General features: G+C 47.4%; 1 protein-coding gene across 1 annotated transcript; it reads right to left on the reverse strand.

Annotated features, from left to right (window-relative positions):
* Nucleotides 1–2,396: 2,396 nt before the first annotated feature.
* Nucleotides 2,397–20,195, reverse strand: S100A16 (S100 calcium binding protein A16). Its single transcript, XM_048510021.1, has 3 exons — nt 20,043–20,195; nt 4,867–5,054; nt 2,397–2,865 (listed from the first exon to the last, which is right to left on the reverse strand). The coding sequence occupies exons 1-3, from the start codon at nt 20,047–20,049 to the stop codon at nt 2,701–2,703; spliced, it is 360 nt and encodes a 119-aa protein (XP_048365978.1). The 5' UTR covers nt 20,050–20,195; the 3' UTR covers nt 2,397–2,700.
* Between the last annotated feature and the right edge of the window lie 1,297 nt (nt 20,196–21,492).

Below are 21,492 nucleotides of genomic sequence, written 5' to 3' on the forward strand. Positions count from 1 at the left end.
ATTTTTGGATCCCACCACTGCTAGGCCACTTTTACCAGTGGTGGCTTGGGGCAGCGATCATATCATTATGTGATGGTTGAGCCAGGGTAGGAATTCACGAGGAGAACTGAAGGCAACTTGCCCATCTCCTGATAATGCAGTAGAGAAAATGGATTGCCTGCCTCCAGTGTGTGGTGGTGGTGGTTAGACTGTTGGATTAGGATCTAGAAGACCCAATTTCAAATGCCACAACAGTCATGGAAGTTGCTGGGTGACCTGGAGCCAGTCACACTTTCTCAGCCTAACCTACCTCATAGGGTCGTTGTGAGGATGAAATGGAAAGGACGGGGATGATGTAAGCTACATAGGGTTCCTCACTGGAAAAAAAAAGACGATGGGATATAAATGAAGCAAATAAATTATGAAGCTCAAGGTCAACCTGCCAATAAATGTTTTGCGATAGACTCAAGACGGACCTGATAAAATACGCACATAAGCACACATGAAGCTGCTGTATGTTGAGTCTGACCTTCAGTCCATCAAGGCCAGTTCTACTCTGACTGGCAGGAGCTCTCTCGGGTCCCAGGAAGAGGCCTTTCTCATCATCTACTGCCTGGACCTATTTAACTGGAGATGCTGAGGATTGAGTCTGGGACCTTTGTGGTGTAGTGGTTAAGAGCAGGTGCACTCTAATCTGGGGAACTGGGGTTGATTCCCCAGTCTGCCACTTGAGCTGTGGAGGCTTATCTGGTGAACCAGATTAGCTTGTGCACTCCAACATGTGCCAGCTGGGTGACCTTGGGCTAGTCACGGTTCTTCAGAGCTCTCTCAGCCCCTCCCACCTCACAGAGTGTTTGTTTTGCGGAGGGAAGGGAAAGGAGATTGTAAACCCCTTTGAGTCTCCTTGCAGGAGAGAAAGGGGGGATATAAATCCAAACTACTCTTACTCCTCCTCCTCCTCCTCCTCCTCCTCCTCCTTCGAGTCTCCATTAACAACTGGTTCCGCTGAAGTGGCGCGAACCTGCTGAATCCCACCACTGGCCCCTGCCCTTCCTCTCACCGTGAATAATTAACTTGAGGAATTCACTGCCACAAGATTTGGTGATGATGGGTCTTGTTGGCAATGGTGTTTTAGAGGCCCAATGACAGTTCTTGGCTATGGGCTTTTCAGCACAATTCATTTAAAACGTTTTGAGGCAGGAAATAAAATGTTTCCTCCGTGGAGTTCCCATTGTTTCTATCCAAAAACAGTTTATATCCAGCCTCAAAATGTTTCAAACAAATCCCCTTTGAAATCAATTCTTTGGCTGAGACATTTCGAAAGCGTCTTCAGTTGCTGTACAATCTATTGACTAGGTTTCCCATGCTTCTCTGCTTCCCGGAACTTCCTCTTCGGCACAATTCTCCCTCGCTCCAGCCCTGGCTGTTTCTATCCCTATTGTAGCCTTGGAGGTGCCTCAGTCTCAATCAACTACTTTTCACACTCTCTGGGAAATCTGGCGGGGGGAATTGGACAAAGATAGAGGAGTCCGGGAAAGCCAGGTCGAGCAGAACTGTTTTTTCTCAAGCTAGGTACTTTCAGCCTTTCAATGAATGCTACTAATCCAGAGTCTGTTTATTGGCTTAAGGTCCAAAACTGATTGAGTTCCGGATTATGTTTAAAGTGTTGGTTTTGACCTTCAAAGCCGTTCGCAGTCTCGGACCTGCATACCTGAGGGACCGCCTCTCCCCATATTGCCCCGGTAGGCCCCTCCGCTCCTCGGAGGAAGACCTACTCATGATCCCTGGCCCAAAAATGATCAGGCTGGCCTCGATGAGGGACAGGGCCTTTTCAGCCCTACCTGGTGGAACAGGCTCCCTAGGGAGATCAGGGCCCTGCGGGACTTACAGAGTTTCCACAGGACCTGCAAGACGGACCTGTCCCACCAGGCGTTTGACCAGCCTGGTTAAAAATACATCTACCGTGTCATCTGGCCTCCCGTGGGCACAAGGGGGGGAGGGGGTAGCCAGACGCCGTCCACATTTTTAATGGGTTCTGTTTTTATGTAATTGGTATTTAAATTATGTTTTAATGTATGTTTTAACCTGTTGTGAACCGCCCTGAGCCCTCAGGGGGAGGGCGGTATATAAAACTAATAATAAATAAATAAATGGCAACCAGGAATCATTTCAAGTGGGTGAGTGTGAACAAAAGGGGGGTGGCTGAATTTTTTTTTACTAACATTTTACAAAAAAAATTAAGAGATTTGTGTGGAAAGGGCTTATGATTGATCCATGGAACTTCCCCTTGTGCTTAACTTCTGGGCTTCCCAGTATATCTGGCCATAATGCTGGATTAGATGTTGTCCTTTCATCAGCGGAGGCAGGGAGAAAGGTTGAACAGGAGGACCAAGAATGAACATGCATACATGAGGCTCTGATATTCAGACTCCAGATTTTATTGCAACCGCATTCACAGTTTGAATACAACGCATGCTGAACCACCACCGCCCACTTCCAGATACAGTATCCCGTACAGATGTCCAACAGGGTCAGATGGGTTTGAAACAGATAGATCCACGTCCCCAGTCCTTTCGGGCTTCAGTGTCACACCAAGAAGAGGAGAAATCTCAAAGACCTATGGATGGTTCATGTCACGCACAACCCACCCAGCAGGGGGAACTGGAGATACGGCAGTCGTCAGGAGGCGGGGCAGCTGACATCTTTGCTCCCATTGGCTTTCTACTTTGTGAACTTCACGCTCTCTTCCTGCTGTCGGATCAGGCACGAGATTGGGCTGGCTATGCCGCCGATCAAGGTCCAGTACTCGTCGAAACTGATCATGCCGTCGTGGTTCTCGTCCAGGTCACAGATCAGTTTGTTGGCCGCTTGTTTATTCTTGGTATCCTGAGGGCGGAAAGTGTAGGGGGAGAGGCTGATGAGAAGCAAGACAAAAATCACCTGTCCTAGGAAGGTGAGAAACCTTCCTCCTTATTTCTGAACATAAAAACTGTTCTATTTCATACAGAGCATCATCCCCTGACCAAAGTGTTAACTGGCTTTCTATTTCACATTGCATTCGCCTGTTACTTTCTGCTTGCTTTCCACCATAAAGGCAGACTGGCTTGCTATTGCACCTTGTATTAGCCTGTAACTTCTTGCTTTCCACCATAAATGCTGACTGGCTTGCTATTGCACATTGTATTAGCCTGTTACTTCTTGCTTTCCACCACAAAGGCAGACTGGCTTGCTATTGCACCTTGTATTAGCCTGTAACTTCTTGCTTTCCACCATAAATGCTGACTGGCTTGCTATTGCACCTTGTATTAGCATGTTACTTCTTGCTTTCCACCACAAAGGCAGACTGGTTTGCTATTGCACATTGTATTAGCCTGTTACTGTCTGCTTGCTGTCCACCATAAATGATAACTGGCTTGCTATTTCACTTTGCATTACCCTGTTACTTCTTGCTCACCATCATAAATGCTATTGCACCTTGTATTAGCCTGTTACTTCTTGCTTTCCACCATAAAGGCTGACTGGCTTGCTATTTCACTTTGCATTAGCCTGTTGCTTCTGCTTGCTTTCCACAATAAACGCTGGCTGGCTTGCTATTTCGCATTGCATTAGCCTGTTTCTCCTGCTTGCTTTCCACCATAAACACTGATTGGCTAGCTATTTCAGTCCTGGTGTCTAATTGTTTCTCATCAAGACAGCAAAAGGAGTAGACTATTGTGCATTTTCCCCTGTTCTTTGAAAGTGGTTTTTATTATGAAACATGTTGAACAACATCCTCTCCCTACTTTCTTTGTGAATGAGTGATAACTGACTGGTTTGCTGTGATGTGTTGCACTGAGCTACTTCTCCAAAGACAATCTATGCAGTTCCACCCATTTCCCCAGTCTTTGTAGCTGACTTAATCATACCACGGTGCTACTTTTCTTCTTCACAGTGGCTCCTTCCACACATGCAGAATAATGCACTTTCAATCCACTTTCACAATTGTTTGCAAGTGGATTATGCTATTCCACACAGTAAAATCCAGCTGCAAAGTGGATTGAAAGTGCATTATTCTGTGCTTGCAGAAGGGGCCAGTACCTTCTTGGCAAATCTAAAATCACTGTCTCTCTTTCTATTTCACTTGGTACTGAACCTTTCTACAAAAGTCTATATCATTTTCCATCTCTTCCCGTTCTTTGCCACCTCTCCTCTTTCTTTTCTTTTTTGGCAAACTTATAACTGCCTTGTCGCACATGGCACTGAACTATTGGTCAACAGGATGGACTGTTCTGCATCTCCCCCCCCCTTAATAGTGGCTTAATAGTGCCCCTTCTGCACATACAGAATAACCCACTTTCAATCCACTTTCAGTGCATTTTGCAGCTGGATTTTACTGTGCGGAATAGCAAAATCCACTTTGAAGCAATTGTGAAAGTGGATTGAAAGTGCATTATTCTGCATGAGTGGAAGGGGGCTTAGTGAATATCAGCACGTTCTCCCCCCCCCCCTCCCCGCTTTCCTTAAGGTGACCAGATTTTCACCTTTTTAAAGCGGGACGCGTGTGCACACGGCCGTAGGAGCGCACTGCCTTCTGGGGCGCTTCCCTTTTCCCGGGAGTGCCCCCGAAGGCAGTGCGGCAGCCTTCCAAAAATCGGGACATTTAAAAAACCCCGCGGGACGCGGGACAAATTGGTTAAAAGAGGGACTGTCCGGCCAAAAGCGGACATAAAAAGGATTGCAATGTTCCCTGGAAGATGAGGATTGCCTCGTGATGGGCATGCTCAATTCTGGCAGCTTTCTGGATGCCTGGAAAACCATAGGCAAGAATTATGTCAGGAATTGTACTCGCTGCCCTCGGAGCCCTCCGCCATCTCAGCTGCCCGAGAAGCCCACCCGTTATCCTCTCACCGTCAGCATGTGGTTGAGCTCATGGGTCAACATCTTCCGGAAGCCCCCCTTGGTGATTCCGCGCTGCCTTTTGCAACAGCAGCAGCAGCCGCCTTTGCTGGCGTATTTGTCATAATTCTTCACCAGTGTCTGGACAGCCCATTCCAGCTCGGAGGGGTCGCCGATCATTACCTGTCCTCCCTTTGAACCTGCAAGAAGAATGGAGGTGAGTCTCAAATCAGCATCCCTCTTAGCCGATGCACATCCATGCACCTCGGCTTTCCAATGTGCAGGTGGAAATCCACCATCAGGTCATGCATGAAGGAGAAAGCACATAATATTGAACACATGCTTTAGAGAACTGTAAGATTTTCACAAACGTTGTCTTGGTGTAAGCCTAACAACACCCTTGTAAAGTAGGTCAGCCTTGTTGTTTCCATAAGTGGCGGGGCTGAAAGGCAGAGGTTTTAATGAGCCTGAGGGCATTACCAGCGTTCCTACACAACCATTGTGCCCGTTTTTCTTTATTCTTTCATTCATGTTCTCCCTTTCCCCTTCCAGTACATTTATACACTGTTGTTTTTATTGTTCTGGTTTTTCTGATGTGTTGCATCTCTGTCAACCATTTTTAAAGGGAAAGGCAGGGTAAAATGTCATGGTAATAAACAAAGGAACACATACGCCATTCATACCTCCACAGCAACTCCTTGATTATGGTGCTGGCTCCCTTCTCTGTTGAAATACACACAGCTCTACCTTGTGCCTCAGCCAAGAAGTTGGAATGTTCATGAACGTTCCATAACACCTCAAAAACGAAGCGAGCAACCAGAGCTCATCTATTTCTGCAGCAGTTAAAGCTTCCAAAATAGAAACCTTTTCCCCCAATAACGGTACGTTTTTCGTTTTTGTAGGTGTAAAAACAGCAACGCCTGCTCAAATCTGAGAAACCGGAGAGGTGGTAGGGTAAGATTTCTAGTAGTTGGGCTGCGTCAGAACTCTCCTTAGTTCCTTGCAAAACCCACCTCGTGACCCGCAAAACACAAATGCATTATGAGGGATCATAAAACCTTTACGCATTAGCTCGGTTTGCATAGCTTCACATCGAGCCGTTGCTGTCGGGAATTGCTTGTTTATTTGCATTGTGGGCAAACAGAAAGGCTGTTTTTACGGTTCTCCTACAAGAAAAATTGGGACCAGCCTTGCTCCTGGTTTTATAATAACCTGGGGGGGGGGGGGTTCCTACGACTATGGCTCCAGGCTATTTTCAGGCATTTGCAGACACACCCACAAAGCAGGGATCACAATTCCCACACCAAAAACCTCACGGGAGAGAGAAGGAGAGGCCTGGTTGCATCTGTTTACCCAGAGATGAGATATATTTTCATGCAGCTGAGCCTTCCTCCACAGAGCTCAGCGCAGTCTACCTGTGAGGTAGACTTGCGGCTTGTTTTTTCGTTTGGGGAACTGTTCCTTACTTACTGTGAAAGATAGTCTTCCTTCCTCTATTTATTTGGCCCCACTTTATTTATTTGGCCCCACTTTTGTACACTTAGGCCCCTTCCGCACTTGCAGAATAGTGCACTTCCAATCCACTTTGCAGATGGATTTTACTGTGCGGAATAGCAAAATCCACTTGCAAACTGTTCTGAAAATGTATTGTCGAAGGCTTTCACGGCCGGAATCACTGGGGTGCTGTGTGGTTTTCCGGGCTGTATGGCCGTGTTCTAGCAGCATTCTCTCCTGACGTTTCGCCTGCATCTGTGGCTGGCATCTTCAGAGTGGATATGACAGGTTTTCCCACATTTTTTGTTCAAACAGGAACCTGCCTGCTGCTAACTGTCCCCAAAAGAGCTGCCATTTTGCCCACCCGCTGTTTCCTTGGTCTTTCTGTATAACCCCCCCTCCTAGGGAGATTCCTTAGTCTTTCCTCTTGGGAGGCTGCTTGCTGCCTTTTGAGAGGGCAACGTCTGTCCATTTCAAGTGTTCCATTTTTTTTTCAAGTCCTGTCAATTTCAAGTGTTCAAGTCATTATTTTTTTTTTAAGGAAGTCCTTTCAATTGGTCTGCAAGGCTGACCTGGACGGTGGAAGAAGGCGGGACAGTGAGGGAAGGCGGGAGGAATAGGAAAACCCAGAGAAAATAAAAAGCATACTAATTCCCTTTTATTTCTCTGCAAGCTTTCGGAAACTGTTGAGATTCTCTGATCTGAGAGCGCAGTCGCTTTTGAAGGGGAGGGAAAGGTGTGCGTAACCGAGAATCCGATCCGAAGAGAACTTCTGCTCAATCCAAAAAAGACCTACAAGTGCATAAATACCCTTTCTCTGCAACCGAGTGCCCAATGGAAAAAAAAGCAATTTTAATTTAAGTGTTTCCCAAATCAGGATATTCTAATGAAGTCCTAGGACTGTCCTCACACATTGAAGTTGTCGTTTAATGTTCTTCTTTTGAAGCTTTTCAGCTTCAAAACCCTACTACCAAGGGAGAAAAGACAGCCTGAGGTCACCCTGAGAGCTTCACAGCTGAGTGCAGATTCTGAACTCATTTGTCATAGTCAAGCACCTCTAACCACTATGCGGCACTGTCTAAACCTACGACTGCCTTTCGACAGAGGAGGATTGGCTCGGTCTCTTGGTGTCCCTGGAGGCAGAGAAAGTGCAGGGCATGATGGGATTCTCTGAGCCAAGCCAATGGAGGTTGAGCTCAGAAATTCAACCGCTGGGAGCGCACATGGATTACAACCTCATTTAAGAAGATGGTTCAAAATTGGCCTGGATTACCCGGAGAGCTCCATCATTCATACCCGTCAGCTCGAGTCCCCACGCCTTTCCACAAATATGTCGCAGGACTGAAGCACCACAGCCTCGACACGGGGCAGAGCTCTGAATCGCAGAGGGCCGAGAACAGGGGGTGCCGGAGCAACCTCCCAGCACTGACCAGAGGGTGGGGAGAGAACAGGGAGATCAAAGCAATGGGAGTCAACTTGCTCCTACTTAGCAGGGATGGTCTGTAATTTCTCATTCTTGTCCCTAACACAAGCATAAGCATAAGCATAAGCATTTTTATTGTCATTGTGCACGCCCAACAAAATTTACAGCAGCATTCCTCAATGCACACAATTTCAGACTCATACCCCATCCTCACTTTCCCCTTCCTCCACCCATCCCTACACAGCCCCAAACACATCAACACGAAGCCGCGGAGTTTAGCATAGCCACAGCTCTAGAGTAGAAGCTGTCTCTAAGCCTCTTTGTCCTAGTTTTGATAGACCTGTATCGTCTGCCGGATGGTAACAGTTCAAAAAGAGAGTGTGCTGGATGAGACGTGTCTCTCAGAATATTTTGGGCTTTTTTTAGGCTTCGGGAATTATAGAGTTCTTCCAAGGAGGGGAGAGGGCAGCCGATAATCCTCTGTGCTGTAGTGATCACCCTTTGGAGCGCCTTCCTATCTGCCACTGTGCAACTGGAGAACCATACACAGATGCAGTAGGTTAAGACACTCTCTATAGCACAGCGGTAAAAGGACAAATTATTATGCCTGTCTGGTCTCTGTTTTCTGCCTTTAGGGGGAGGCCGTGTGAACATTGAATGTCATTGGCCTTTACGTTCATCAGAGTTCAACATTTTCTTCAGAGTCTCCAAAAGGTAAATATGTGAACAGAGGCAACCTTTTCTCTTGAACATGTTTGGTTATTTGGTTTTATTTATTTGCTGCATTTATTTCCCCAGAGCAGTTGACGTCATTCTCCTTCTCTCCATTTTATCCTCACGACAACCCTGTGAGGTCAGCCGTGAAAATGCATGACTGGCCCAAAGTCACCTGTCCGGCTTCCATGACAGAGCCTGGGTCTTCCAGATCCTAGTCTGCAAGCTCTGCCTCAACATACACACATTCAGTGGAAGATATACAAAGAGTGTATGCACGAAGAGATTATAGGTGCAGGTGTCTGCATGTACATTTCAATCTATGCCCGTAGCTTAGACTTTCCAATTGCCAAGAAATTCCTTAGTCCCAAGAAAATAAGAAGCAGAAGGGGGCTGAAATGGCTTCTGTACCTACACTTGAGGAGTTTCCACACTCTCTATGGTTTTTACTATGGAAATCAGGGGGGATTCCTAGCAGATCAGCTAGAACTGACATCACATCCTCTCCAAACTCCACCCTCCCAAGTCATCATTCCCAAATCTCCCGGCATTTGCCTAGGGAGTGTTCAGAACTCTAGCATAGTTCTGGCCCAGAGCGTAGCACTGTGATATTACTTCCCCTGTGCTTTCTTTTTACATGTGACATAGTAAAACCAAAGCAATTCTCAGTAGGGTGATGTGGTTTATAGTAGGGTTGCCAGCTTCTACAAGAGGCCGGAGCACTCCTAAAATGAGTGTGGATCAGTTCCCATAAGAACATAAGAACTAGCCTGCTGGATCAGACCAGAGTCCATCTAGTCCAGCATTCTGCTACTCGCAGTGGCCCACCAGCTGCCTATGGGAGCTCACGTGCAGGATGTGAAAGCAATGACCTTCTGCTGCTGCTGCTCCCGAGCACCTGGTCTGCTAAGGCATTTGCAATCTCAGATCAAGGAGGATCAAGATTGGGAGCCATAGATCGACTTCTCCTCCATAAATCTGTCCAAGCCCTTTGTAAAGCTATCCAGGTTAGTGGCCATCACCACCTCCTGTGGCAGCCTATTCCAAACACCAATCACGCGCTGCGTGAAGAAGTGTTTCCTTTTATTAGTCCTAATTTCCCCCCCCCCCGCCCCCCAGCATTTTCAATGAATGCCCCCTGGTTCTAGTATTGTTATTCTTCCCCTGAAGAATAAGGTCATGTCACCCATTCAAGATCCTCCCGGCTCCTGCTTTACCCCATAACCTCTCACCTCCCAAATTGTGTTCAACACACAAGCATTGTAGGATAAGGAGTTCTTCAAAACCTTGCGTTTAATTCCAACCTAATTCAATTGCCTCTTTTTCTACCGATGGTCACCCGATACGTACCCCAGCCTTTTTGCTGAGGGCCTGCTGCTATCCTTCCCAGCCCGCCTTCCCAGCCCTTTCTAGCAGGACCAACCTTCCACTGAGCCCCAAATAATTATCAGTAATTATTTCATTGGCAGGTGCTCCGCCTGGCCCCTGCGAGGTAGGAATCGGGCGAACCTGTCGCCAGGCGTTCATCAGAATGGAATGCGGCTCCCTCCCAGCCAATCGGAGAAGGCAGAGGAGGAGGCGGTGGCAGGGCGCCAGAGAGAAGGCGGCAATTACAGGCCATCCCCTACCTCTTGCCACACAGCAACTTGTTGGCACCGGTGCGATAACAAAGACGTGTCGCACCAAAACCCTCCCTTTTCCTGGCAGGGGTTCCACCCTGCGAACGGGGACAAGGCGTGGGGATCGTCTGGGAAAACAAGGAGCAGCCGCAGCCTTCTGCCAGGCCTCCGGGACAAAATGGCAGCTCGCCACCAGAATGGGTGGACTTATCTCAGCCTGCATCGGCGACAGCTCCCGAAAATGCCATTTCGACAACAGAGTTGCTTTAGACCAGGGGTCTGCAACCTGCGGCTCTCCAGATGTTCACGGACTACAATTCCCATCAGCCCCTGCCACCATGGCCAATTGGTCATGGTGGCGAAGAAGCTGATGGAAATATGATCCGTGAACCTATGGAAGAAACACAGGACAAACGAACCTACTGGGCTGAAATAGCCAGCTGGTTGTTTCTTTTGCAAAATGTAGCACAGGGTCCCAAGTCTGAAAACACTGTTCGGGTAGAATGGGGGACACTCTTCAGTTGTTTTTATTGTACAGTGCAATGTTTTAACTTTTTATTTTGTTGGAAACCGCCCTGAGCCTTCGGGGAGGGCGGTATACAAATACAATAAATAAATAAACAAACAAACAAACAAACAAACCTTTGGCACTCCAGATGTTATGGACTACATTTGGCCATGCTGGCAGGGGCTGATGGGAATTGTAGTCCATAACATCTGGAGTGCCAAAGGTTCGCCACCACTGGTATAGGGGAATGTTCTATAAATAAAGGGCTGGGAGTTTGTGCGTTTTATCATTTCAGATGGTGGACTCAGAAATTAAAGCAACCTGTGAGTCTACATTTTTCTTTTCAGACATCAAGTTTCCAGTTCTTAAGACTGTGTGACCAGAGGGCTTATGAAACCACCTAGTGAAAATTCAGAAGTTGGAATGGGGGGGTAGAACAAGGCAGGATTTGCCGATGCTTGAGTCCCGCACACATTTTCTTTTCCTCCTCATAACTGTCAAAACCAAAAGATAAAGAAACTTCTGCACATTGTTGACGTTAGCTGAACAGGTCATAGAATCTAAGACCATCAAACGGTAAATATCCATCTAGTCCGCGCCGTCATCCTGTTTCCAACGGCAGCCGACGAAACGACTCCCAAGATGACCGTTCTTCATGGTCTATCACCCATTTGTGCTTTTCAATAGATAGACATCCCGGGCATATGGAGGCTCCATTTAGCTGTCAGAGTTAATAGCGATTGATGGAGCCTGCATTTATCTAAATCCTCCTTCAAAGCAGATGTCAATAATCTCGGGCAGAGCTCCAAACATTAATCATGGCCACCCCTCTGTTGTTTCCTGGCCTACCACCTCAGAGATACATTCCATCCCACAGAGTATCGTAATCCTAAATGCCTCTCTGATGTCCCTGAAGAAACAATTCCCATCTCATCATCCCAGGACCGACCTCGCCCTGATGAAGGAATTCCATCCCTTGCCCTCAGGAGAGGGCTGGTCCTCACAGAGGCTCAAGATGCCACCCAAGTTGGGTGGTGGGGGTCCTGTAGGTGCCTCCAGATTGCTAGTTGGTGCGTCATAGACGGGGACTGTGCAAGAAAGTGTAGGCGGTTGCACCGCACACCCGCTGTGACAGGACAAAGGAGCTGGTTCCCAAATTCTCGCTCGACCACAACAATCCGGTCTCGCTGCCTTTAGAGACACAGACATCCCGATCAGATACATCACTTAAGTGATGGCATGCCAATTACCCTGAGTATCAAAACACAACATCGGTCTTGCCGGATCAGATTAAAGATCCGCCTAGTCCTGCATCCTGTATCCATTCTTCCCAGGGGCCAACTCCGTGCCGACAAGAAGAACGACCAAGGGCCCTTTCCGCACACGCAGAATAATGCGTTTTCAAACCGCTTTCACAACTGTTTGCAAGTGGATTTTGCTCTTCCGCACAGTTTCAAAGAGCACTGAAGGCAGTTTGAAAGGGCATTATTCTGCATGTGCAGAAGGAGCCCAAGACAAAAGCCACACACACCAGACAAGGAGCTACTCCTCCTCTACACGAAGCCTGCGGGGTGACCCTGGGCTAGTCACGGTTCTCTCAGAACTCTCTCAGCCCTGTCTGCCTCACAAGGTGTCTGTTGTGGGGAGAGGAAGGGACAAGGAGTTTGTAAGCCGCCTTAAGTCTCCTTACAGGAGAGAACGGCAGGGTATAAAGCCAACCTCTTCTTCATCATCATCATCTTGAAAGAGGCATTCTGTCCTGCATGTGAGCGAGAGATGCCTCTTCCAACATAGAAGAACAACCTCCAGAAAATTGCAAGCATGAGCCACGCTGGAGCTCCGTTGTGCTTCCTCCAAATGCTGCCTGTTTGGCTTCAACGGCAGAGGTTGCAGTGATCTCAAAAGGGAAATATCCTCCACGATCTCCCACACACTCAACCAGTGAAGACCACCTCAGGTCTCATAAGAACATAAGAACACAAGAACATAAGAACAAGCCAGCTGGATCAGACCAGAGTCCATCTAGTCCAGCTCTCTGCTACTCGCAGTGGCCCACCAGGTGCCTTCGGGAGCTCACCTGCAGGAGGTGAAAGCAATGGCCTTCTGCGGCTGTTGCTCCCGAGCACCTGATCTGCTAAGGCATTTGCAATCTCAGATCAAAGAGGATCAAGATTGGTAGCCATAGATCGACTTCTCCTCCATCAATCTGTTCAAGCCCCTTTGAAAGCTATCCAGGTTAGTGGCCATCACCACCTCCTGTGGCAGCATATTCCAAACACCAATCACACGTTGCGTGAAGAAGTGTTTCCTTTTATTAGTCCTAATTCTTCCCCAGCATTTTTCAATAGGAATGCCCCTGGTTCTAGTATTGTGAGAAAGAGAGAAAAATTTCTCTCTGTCAACATTTTCTACCCCATGCATAATTTTATAGACTTCAATCATATCCCCCCTCAGACGTCTCCTCTCCAAACTAAAGAGTCCCAAACGCTGCAGCCTCTCCTCATATGGAAGGTGCTCCAGTCCCTCAATAATCCTTGTTGCCCTTCTCTGCACTTTTTCTATCTCCTCAATATCCTTTTTGAGATGTGGCGACCAGAACTGAACACACAAGGACTCAAAGTCTCTGCAGTGCTTCCACGGCTTTATATAAGGGCATGACAATCTTTGCAGTTTTATTATCAACTCCTTTCCTAATGATCCCCAGCATAGAGTTTGCCTTTTTCACAGGGTCTCGGCCTATCCCCTACCATAAAGCCTCCATTTAGCTCCGGATTGTCTCTATTGGCATTTTGTCCCACAGAGCAAAGTTTTCCGATGGAGAACTGGGATAAAAGCAGAGTAATTCAGCAGGGCCAGTTCGGCAAGCGTCAGGTATAAATCAGATCAAACAAGACAGGACGAGTTTCCTCTCAGCCTCAGCCCGTGGCTTTCCCCATTCTTGGCCTCCTTCCCGCCCTTCCTTCTCTCTCTCTCTCTCTGCTACACCGTTGGGAGCAGGAGTTCCTTTCTCAGTTCCCTTCCCCTTCTTTGAAGCTAACATTTCCTAACCCTCATGGCTGGTGTCTAATTTCAAATTCTCTTCAGCCGCAAGGTTCGTTGAAACGGATTGGCAGGAGGCTCTCGATTAAAAAACAGGAAGGCTTCAATGTGAATTGTAATTAATGTGCGGGAACTTCGTTGTCGCAAGATACGGCGATGGCCAATAGATTCAATTGCTTTTGGAGAGGGGGGGAGGAAAATCTGAAGAAGAAGAAGAAGAAGAAGAAGAAGAAGAAGAAGAAGAAGAAGAAGAAGAAGAAGAAGAAGAAGAAGAAGAAGAAGAAGAAGAAGAAGAAGAAGAAGAAGAAGAAGAAGAAGAAGAAGAAGAAGAAGAAGAAGAAGAAGAAGAAGAAGAAGAAGAAGAAGAAGAAGAAGAAGAAGAAGAAGAAGAAGAAGAGCAAAAGTATCCCACCTATCTCTCCTGTAAGGGGACTGAAGGTGGCTTACAAGCTCCTTTCCCTTCCTCTTCCCGCAACAGACACCTTGTGAGGCAGGTGGGGCTGAGAGAGTTCTGAGAGAACTGTGACTAGCCCAAGATCACCCAGCAGGAATGTAGGAGTGCAGAAACACATCTGGTTCACCGGATAAACCTCAGGTGGAGGAAAGGGCAATCAAACCCAGTTCTCCAGATTAGAATCCACCCGCTCTTAACCACTACACCATTGTCTCCTTATGTCATTATAGTGTGAGAAGTTGTACCTGATGGAATTTTCACTTCTTTGTGAGATATACATGCTTTCTCAGAGTCTGGACCTGGAAGTCCTAGTAATGTGCCGTATCTGAATACACACCACTAGAAATTCCTGTTGTTAAAATAAAACCTGGTAGGTAAGAAAAGCCATCTGAAAATGAATGTTCTTGGTCCTATTTCTCAGGCCCCTTCCACACACGCAAAATAATGCATTTTCAAACCACTTTCACAACTGTTTGCAAGTGGATTTTGCTATTCCGCACAGCTTCGAAGAGCACTAAAAGCAGTTTGAAAGTGCATTATTCTGCATGTGCGGAATGAGCCTCAGAAACAGATGCCCAGTGCATGTTGAGGTCTGTCATAGACGTGCGTGTGTGTGTATTTCATAAATATTTTCAGATAGTTCATATTGTTAAAAGGGATGATTTTCCTTCTGCCCCCTCTACTTCTTGTGCAAGTCTATGGAGGAAAGTCCTTCAGTTGAATAAGCTTTGCTAACAGATGTTATGGACTATCTCGTCTTACCTAGTCAGGAAAAGGAGTTCAGGTTTATTTTTTTGGTATTTTCTTTACTCTCCATTAGCATCTTAAAATATGAAATTAAACTTCCTTTTTCATGGGGGGGAAAAACCCACTACACCACCCTGGCTAGGCTGAGCTCTGTAGATCTTGGAAGCGAAGCTGTGTCCGCCCTGGTAAGTAGTCGAATGGGAGACCTCCAAGGAATGCCGGGGTCATGCCATGGAGGCAGGCAATGGAAATCACCGCTGAACGTCTCTCGCCTTGAAAACCCAAAGTCAGCTGTGACTTGGTGGCAAACCAAAAAAAGGCCTGTCGAGGTCTATGAGTCATGATATCTCGATGGAACCTCCATGTTCAAAAGCAGTATACCTCTGAGTTAGATAAAGATCTAAATAAATAAATAGCCTTCAGTCACCTTGGCCGAGATAAGCTGTGGTCGCAGTCTATGTCACTGCATGGCATAGCTTCACACTCAGACTGATATGAAATATATAATATGTATTTACTTCGTTTGCACCTCGGCATTCTTCCCAATGGAGTCTTACATTGGGCTAGCTAAAATGCAATTGTGTGCTCCTCTTGAGCTGTTATGAATGAAAGTTCACTTCCTCTGGTTTGGAATATTTCCCCCGTCATAACTCTTGGGGGCTTTCCACACTGACAGAGTTGTACTGGTTTCTACCTAGGTTCGCCTCAGTGAATCGGCACTGCAACCGAGCTCAACATTGTTTTGTCTCAGTCCCCCCCACCCCAGAACTACGACATCCTTGTCTCAGTTATGAACTACACTTTTCTGCCAGAACAAGGTCGATATCGCTTCGAAGCTTCGAAGTGCGGACGCATCGAAACGACACCTCATCTGTTCAACCAATCAGGAGCCGCTTTTGTGGCATGCGCAGAACGGGAGAGTCATGGCGGGCAGAAAGCGCATGTAACTGTAAACTGTAAAAACTGTAAAAAAAAAGAACGCTCCCGTTTCCCATCACCAAGATGATCCCGCCCACTTAGCTCGGTTCCAGGGGGCCAACTCAGTTGCTGTGCGGACAGCCTGGAATCGCCCTCCACTGAAGGGAACCGAGTCAACCTTAGCTCCCTTCTGTAGTGCGGAAAGCCCCTTAGAGACCCTGTTTGAGTGGAAAGGTGGCATAGAAATGTTTTAAATAAATACATAATGAATAATAAACCAATCCAGGCTGTGTAAAAGCTGAAAGGAGGGGAGACAGTTTTCTGCACATTCTTAAAGGTGCTCTCTTCTTTATTATGAATTCCCGCATCATGTCCCAGTTCTGAAATGTCTGTACTAACGGGCTCGGCCCACTTGGCGAAATGGTTAAGAAAGGCAGAGTCTAGCCTGGAGAACCGAATTTGATTCCCCACTCTTCTACATGAGGTGCAAACTCTCATCTGGCGAACCAGGTTTGTTTCCCCCACTCCTCCACATGAAGCCTGCTGGGTGACTTGAGCTAGTCACGGTTTTCTCAATCCCATGCAGCAGTGGCGTAGGAGGTTAAGAGCTCGTGTATCTAATCTGGAGGAACCGGGTGTGATTCCCAGCTCTGCCGCCTGAGCTGTGGAGGCTTATCTGGGGAATTCAGATTAGCCTGTGCACTCCCACACACGCCAGCTGGGTGACCTTGGGCTAGTCACGGCTTCTCGGAGCTCTCTCAGCCCCACCTACCTCACAGGGTGTTTGTTGTGAGGGGGGAAGGGCAAGGAGATTGTCAGCCCCTTTGAGTCTCCTGCAGGAGAGAAAGGGGGGATATAAATCCAAAACTCTTCTTCTTCTCTTCTTACAAACTCCTTTTTCCTTCCTCTCCCCACACAACGGTCACCTTGTGAGGCAGGTGGGGGTGAAAGAGTTCTGAGAGAACTGTGACTGGCCCAAGGTCACCCAGCAGGCTTCATGCGTAGAAGTGGGAAAACAAACCTGGTTTACCAGATAAGAGTCTGCCACTCATGTGGAAGATTGCAGAATCAAACCTTGTTCTCCAGATTAAAGTCCACCAGTCTTAACCACTACACCATGCTGTTTCTCCAGAGAAAGGTTTATATTATCTGATTTAGAAATCATATTAAAATTGTTATACCAGTATTCCTCTTAATTAAAATGGATCCTATGTTATAGCTATGGTTGACTTTTAAAATAAAAAACTTTTAATGTAATAGATTGAATCAAATGTCCAAAGACATTGTGGAAAAATATAGGTAGTGGCGTAGTGGCAAAGAGCAGTGGCATGGTGGCTAAGAGCAGTGGCTAAGAGCAGGTGCACTCTGATCTGGAGGAACCGGGTTTGATTCCCAGCTCTGCCGCCTGAGTTGCAGAGGCTTATCTGGGGAATTCAGATTAGCCTGTAGACTCCCACACATGCCAGCTGGGTGACCTTGGGCTAGTCACAGCTTCTCGGAGCTCTCTCAGCCCCACCCACCTCACAGGGTGTTTGTTGTGAGGGGGGAAGGGCAAGGAGATTGTAAGCCCCTTTGAGTCTCCTACTGGAGAGAAAGGGGGGATATACATCCAAACTCTTTTCTTCTTCTTCTCTTCAAATATAGAATATTATTAAAGTTAAGATCCAATTTCGTTAACAATACATGTATATGTTTTTGTTAACTAGGAAAAAATAATAAATGTATCAAAAAAGCAACCCTGTGACTTTCAGTCGCAGTCTTTCTACCTGTACAAATAATACTGACCTACCCACTCTTCAGGGCATTGGGAAGGTGTCTGTGAAATGCCCCGAAAGCTTGAAAATTTTCTGTATAAGTATCGCTATGTAATTATCCCCCCCCCCTCCCAAAGATGACGAATCATCTAGAAAAAAAATCTCAAAACGCCTAGTTTAAAAACAATAAATCAAGAGTAAAAGTGACAGAGATATAGAAGTGGGGCTAAGGAGTATTCCTTCTGCCCCAGTCTCAAAACAACTCCTAACCCCACAAAATATTACGACAGCCTTGGACACACCACGTCTGAGACTTAGCAGAGATGAGGATCTATCAGAAACAATTCTATTGGTGCAGGACCCTGTAAGAACATAAGAACATAAGAACTAGCCTGCTGGATCAGGCCAGAGTCCATCTAGTCCAGCTCTCTGCTACTCGCAGTGGCCCACCAGGTGCCTTTGGGAGCTCACATGCAGGATGTGAAAGCAAGGGCCTTCTGCTGCTGCTGCTCCCGAGCACCTGGTCTGCTAAGGCATTTGCAATCTCAGATCAAGGAGGATCAAGATTGGTAGCCATAAATCGACTTCTCCTCCATAAATCTGTCCAAGCCCCTTTTAAAGCTATCCAGGTTAGTGGCCATCACCACTTCCTGTGGCAGCATATTCCAAACACCAATCACACATTGCGTGAAGAAGTGTTTCCTTTTATTAGTCCTAATTCTTCCCCCCAGCATTTTCAATGAATGCCCCCTGGTTCTAGTATTGGGAGAAAGAGAGAAAAATTTCTCTCTGTCAATATTTTCTACCCCAGGCATAATTTTATAGACTTCAATCATATCCCCCCTCGGCTGTCTCCTCTCCAAACTAAAGAGCCCCAAACGCTGCAGCCTCTCCTCATAAGGAAGGTGCTCCAATCCTTCAATCATCCTCGTTGCTCTTCTCTGCACTTTTTCTATCTCTTCAATATCCTTTTTGAGATGTGGCGACCAGAACTGAACACAATACTCCAAGTGCGGTCGCACCACGGCTTTATATAAGGGCATGACAATCCTTGCAGTTTTAAGGTGACTCCATCTTGAGAAACCCTTCCCATTTCTTACAACAATGCAACCCTAATGAGAGTTAATCCCTTCAAAGCCCATTGAAGTCAGAGGAATTAGGAGAACATAACTCTTCTCAGGACTGAATGGTTAATGTATCAGTCTACCCGCCTCCCTGTGGGTCTCTTTTCTCAGCATACCTGTCCCTCAAAATACATCAGAGGTGGCCAGAAAACTGGTCACGGCATCTCAGATGACCACCAGCCAATTTCCAGTGGAGCACCTAAGTGGCAGGCATCTTCCTAAGCTAGATTTGATGCATCAACACTTTCAACAGTTCCTGGATAAACACATACAGCTGCCTAATACTGAATCCCTCTCTCTATCCCTAAAAGTCAGTACTTATTGCCTACTCAGAGTGGCAGATGCCGCACCCCTGAGCTACAGCCCCTTGGTCATAAACAAAAGTGGCAAGATTGGGATACGTTCATGCCACTGAGTTATGCTGTCCCTGTGAAGTCTTAAGAACATAAGAACAAGCCAGCTGGATCAGACCAGAGTCCATCTAGTCCAGCTCTCTGCTACTCGCAGTGGCCCACCAGGTGCCTGTGGGAGCTCACAGGCAGGATGGGAAAGCAAGGGCCTTAAAAACATAAGAACGAGCCTGCTGGATCAGACCAGAGTCCATCTAGTCCAGCTGTCTGCTACTCGCAGTGGCCCACCAGGTGCTTTTGGGAGCTCACAGGCAGGATGGGAAAGCAAGGGCCTTAAGAACATAAGAACGAGCCTGCTGGATCAGACCAGAGTCCATCTAGTCCAGCTCTCTGCTACTCGCAGTGGCCCACCAGGTGCCTTTGGGAGCTCACAGGCAGGATGGGAAAGCAAGGGCCTTAAGAACATAAGAACGAGCCTGCTGGATCAGACCAGAGTCCATCTAGTCCAGCTCTCTGCTACTCGCAGTGGCCCACCAGGTGCCTTTGGGAGCTCACAGGCAGGATGTGAAAGCAATGGCCTTGCTTCCTTGATACAGTCCAAATGCATCCAAGTAAACCAAAATGATAGACCGTACCAGTGATAAGCTTCACCCACCCCTGCAATACAACACACTCAGGACTTAGTGGTTTAGACTGGTGGTAGAAACCGCCATCCAGTCGCAGCCGACTTACGGTTGACTCCACCGGGTTTTCGAGGCGAGAGACAAACAGAATCGGTTTGCCCTTGCGGCACAGAGACCCTTCCCACGAAACCTGCTCTGAGTTTTGAACACCGTCCCGGCCCCTTTCTTTTCATCTATTCCTTCTTGCGAAGCCTCGACTTCTTTGGCCAGCCAGAATGGAAAAGCTCTCCTCGCAACTTGTAGCGGCACGCTGCATTCCTCGCGACCGAGCCCAAATTAAAGAGGCGACCCTTCCGCTGTTAAGGTAGCTCCTTCCTCGGCTTTTCCCCAACACGTAAACACGTGCGTGGACAAGACTTACCGTGCATGATTGCAGAGCTTGCTATCTGTTCTGTCTCCCAAAGTCGCCCGGTTCTGTCGGAGTCTTTCTGGCTCTTATTGTACTTGAGGACGGGCTCGGACAGATGTGGAACCTCCCACCTCTGGCGTTCGCCTAGCACCTGTATCACGAGGCCCGAGCTGGCTTCCTTTTAAAGAGAAACATCCTCGCTATTTTTTTTTCCCCGAAGGATGCCGACACTGTTGGGGCGTTGCTCTGCGAGGCTTTACAACTTGGCATCGGGGAGAGCCGTCGGATTGCACAATTGGAGAATCCTGTCTTTCTACCTCCTCGTTCGGGCTGCAGGTGACATAGAATACCACCTACACTCCGTGCCTGTGCGTAAGGCCCCAGGTATGGCTGCATCAAGAAGCCAGAATAGATGCAATCGGCGCTCAGCCAAACCCAGTGTCCCGACTCCAGGAGCGGCCAGACAATTCTTAGGAAATCCATGAATATCACAAGGCCTTCGCAACTGGCACGCTGGTTCATTTCTTCGTTGCCAGCTTCTCTCCATGAATGAACAGTTATGGAATTCCCTGACACATGCCCCATTATAGAGTGACAGCCACTAGCTTGGTGGTCAAAAGTGTGATTACAGATGACCTATGGAGATCATACAATCATAGAGTTGGAAGAGACCCCCGAGGGCCATCCAGTCTAACCCCCTGCAATGCAGGAACACATAATCAAAGCATTCCTGACATATGTTTGTCCAGCCTCTGTTTAAAAACCACCAAAGAAGGAGACTCCACCATACTCCGAGGTAGTGCATTCCACTATCAGACAGTCCTGACAATCAGGAAGTTCTTCCAGATGTTTAGGCGGAATCTCTTTTCCTTCCCCTTGAACCCATGACTCCTGGTCCTAGTCTCTGGAGCAGCAGAAAACAAGCTTGTTCCCCCACCAACATGACTCTAAGTGTGGCAATCATGTCACCTCTTAACCTTCTCTTCACCAAACATCCCCAGCTCCCTAAGTCTCTCCTCACAGGGCATGGATTCCAGACCTTTTACCATTTTGGTTGCCCTCCTCTGGACCCGTTCCAACTTGTCAATATCCTTCTTGAATTGTGGTGCCCAGAACTGTACACAATATTTTAGGTGAGGTCTAACCAATGTAGAACAGAGAGGTACAATTACATCTCTCGATCTTGACACTATCCCAAGGAGTTTTCAAAGCAAGGGACAAATAGAGGTGGTTCACCATGGCCTCTCTCACTGTAGCAATCCTAGACTTTCTTAGTGGTCTTCCATCCAAGTACGAACCAGGGCAGACCCTGCTTCGTTTCCAAGATCTGACAAGATCAGGCTAGCCTTGGCTATTGAGTCATGGCAGCCACTACCTTATGTGTGAGTGTTAAGGGCCTTCACGGCTCTGGCCCTTGCCTGGTGGAACACTCTCCCTCCAGCTGTCCGGGCCCTGCGGGACC

This window comes from Sphaerodactylus townsendi, linkage group LG01, assembly GCF_021028975.2.
Source record: "Sphaerodactylus townsendi isolate TG3544 linkage group LG01, MPM_Stown_v2.3, whole genome shotgun sequence".
NCBI lineage: Eukaryota > Metazoa > Chordata > Lepidosauria > Squamata > Sphaerodactylidae > Sphaerodactylus > Sphaerodactylus townsendi.

Bases quoted from the DNA above. Each gene is read 5' to 3' on its own strand.
- S100A16 (XM_048510021.1), bottom strand. The intron at 2,866-4,866 runs GTGAGAGGATAA...TTCCGCCCTCAG, and splicing joins AGCTCAACCACATGCTGACG to GATACCAAGAATAAACAAGC.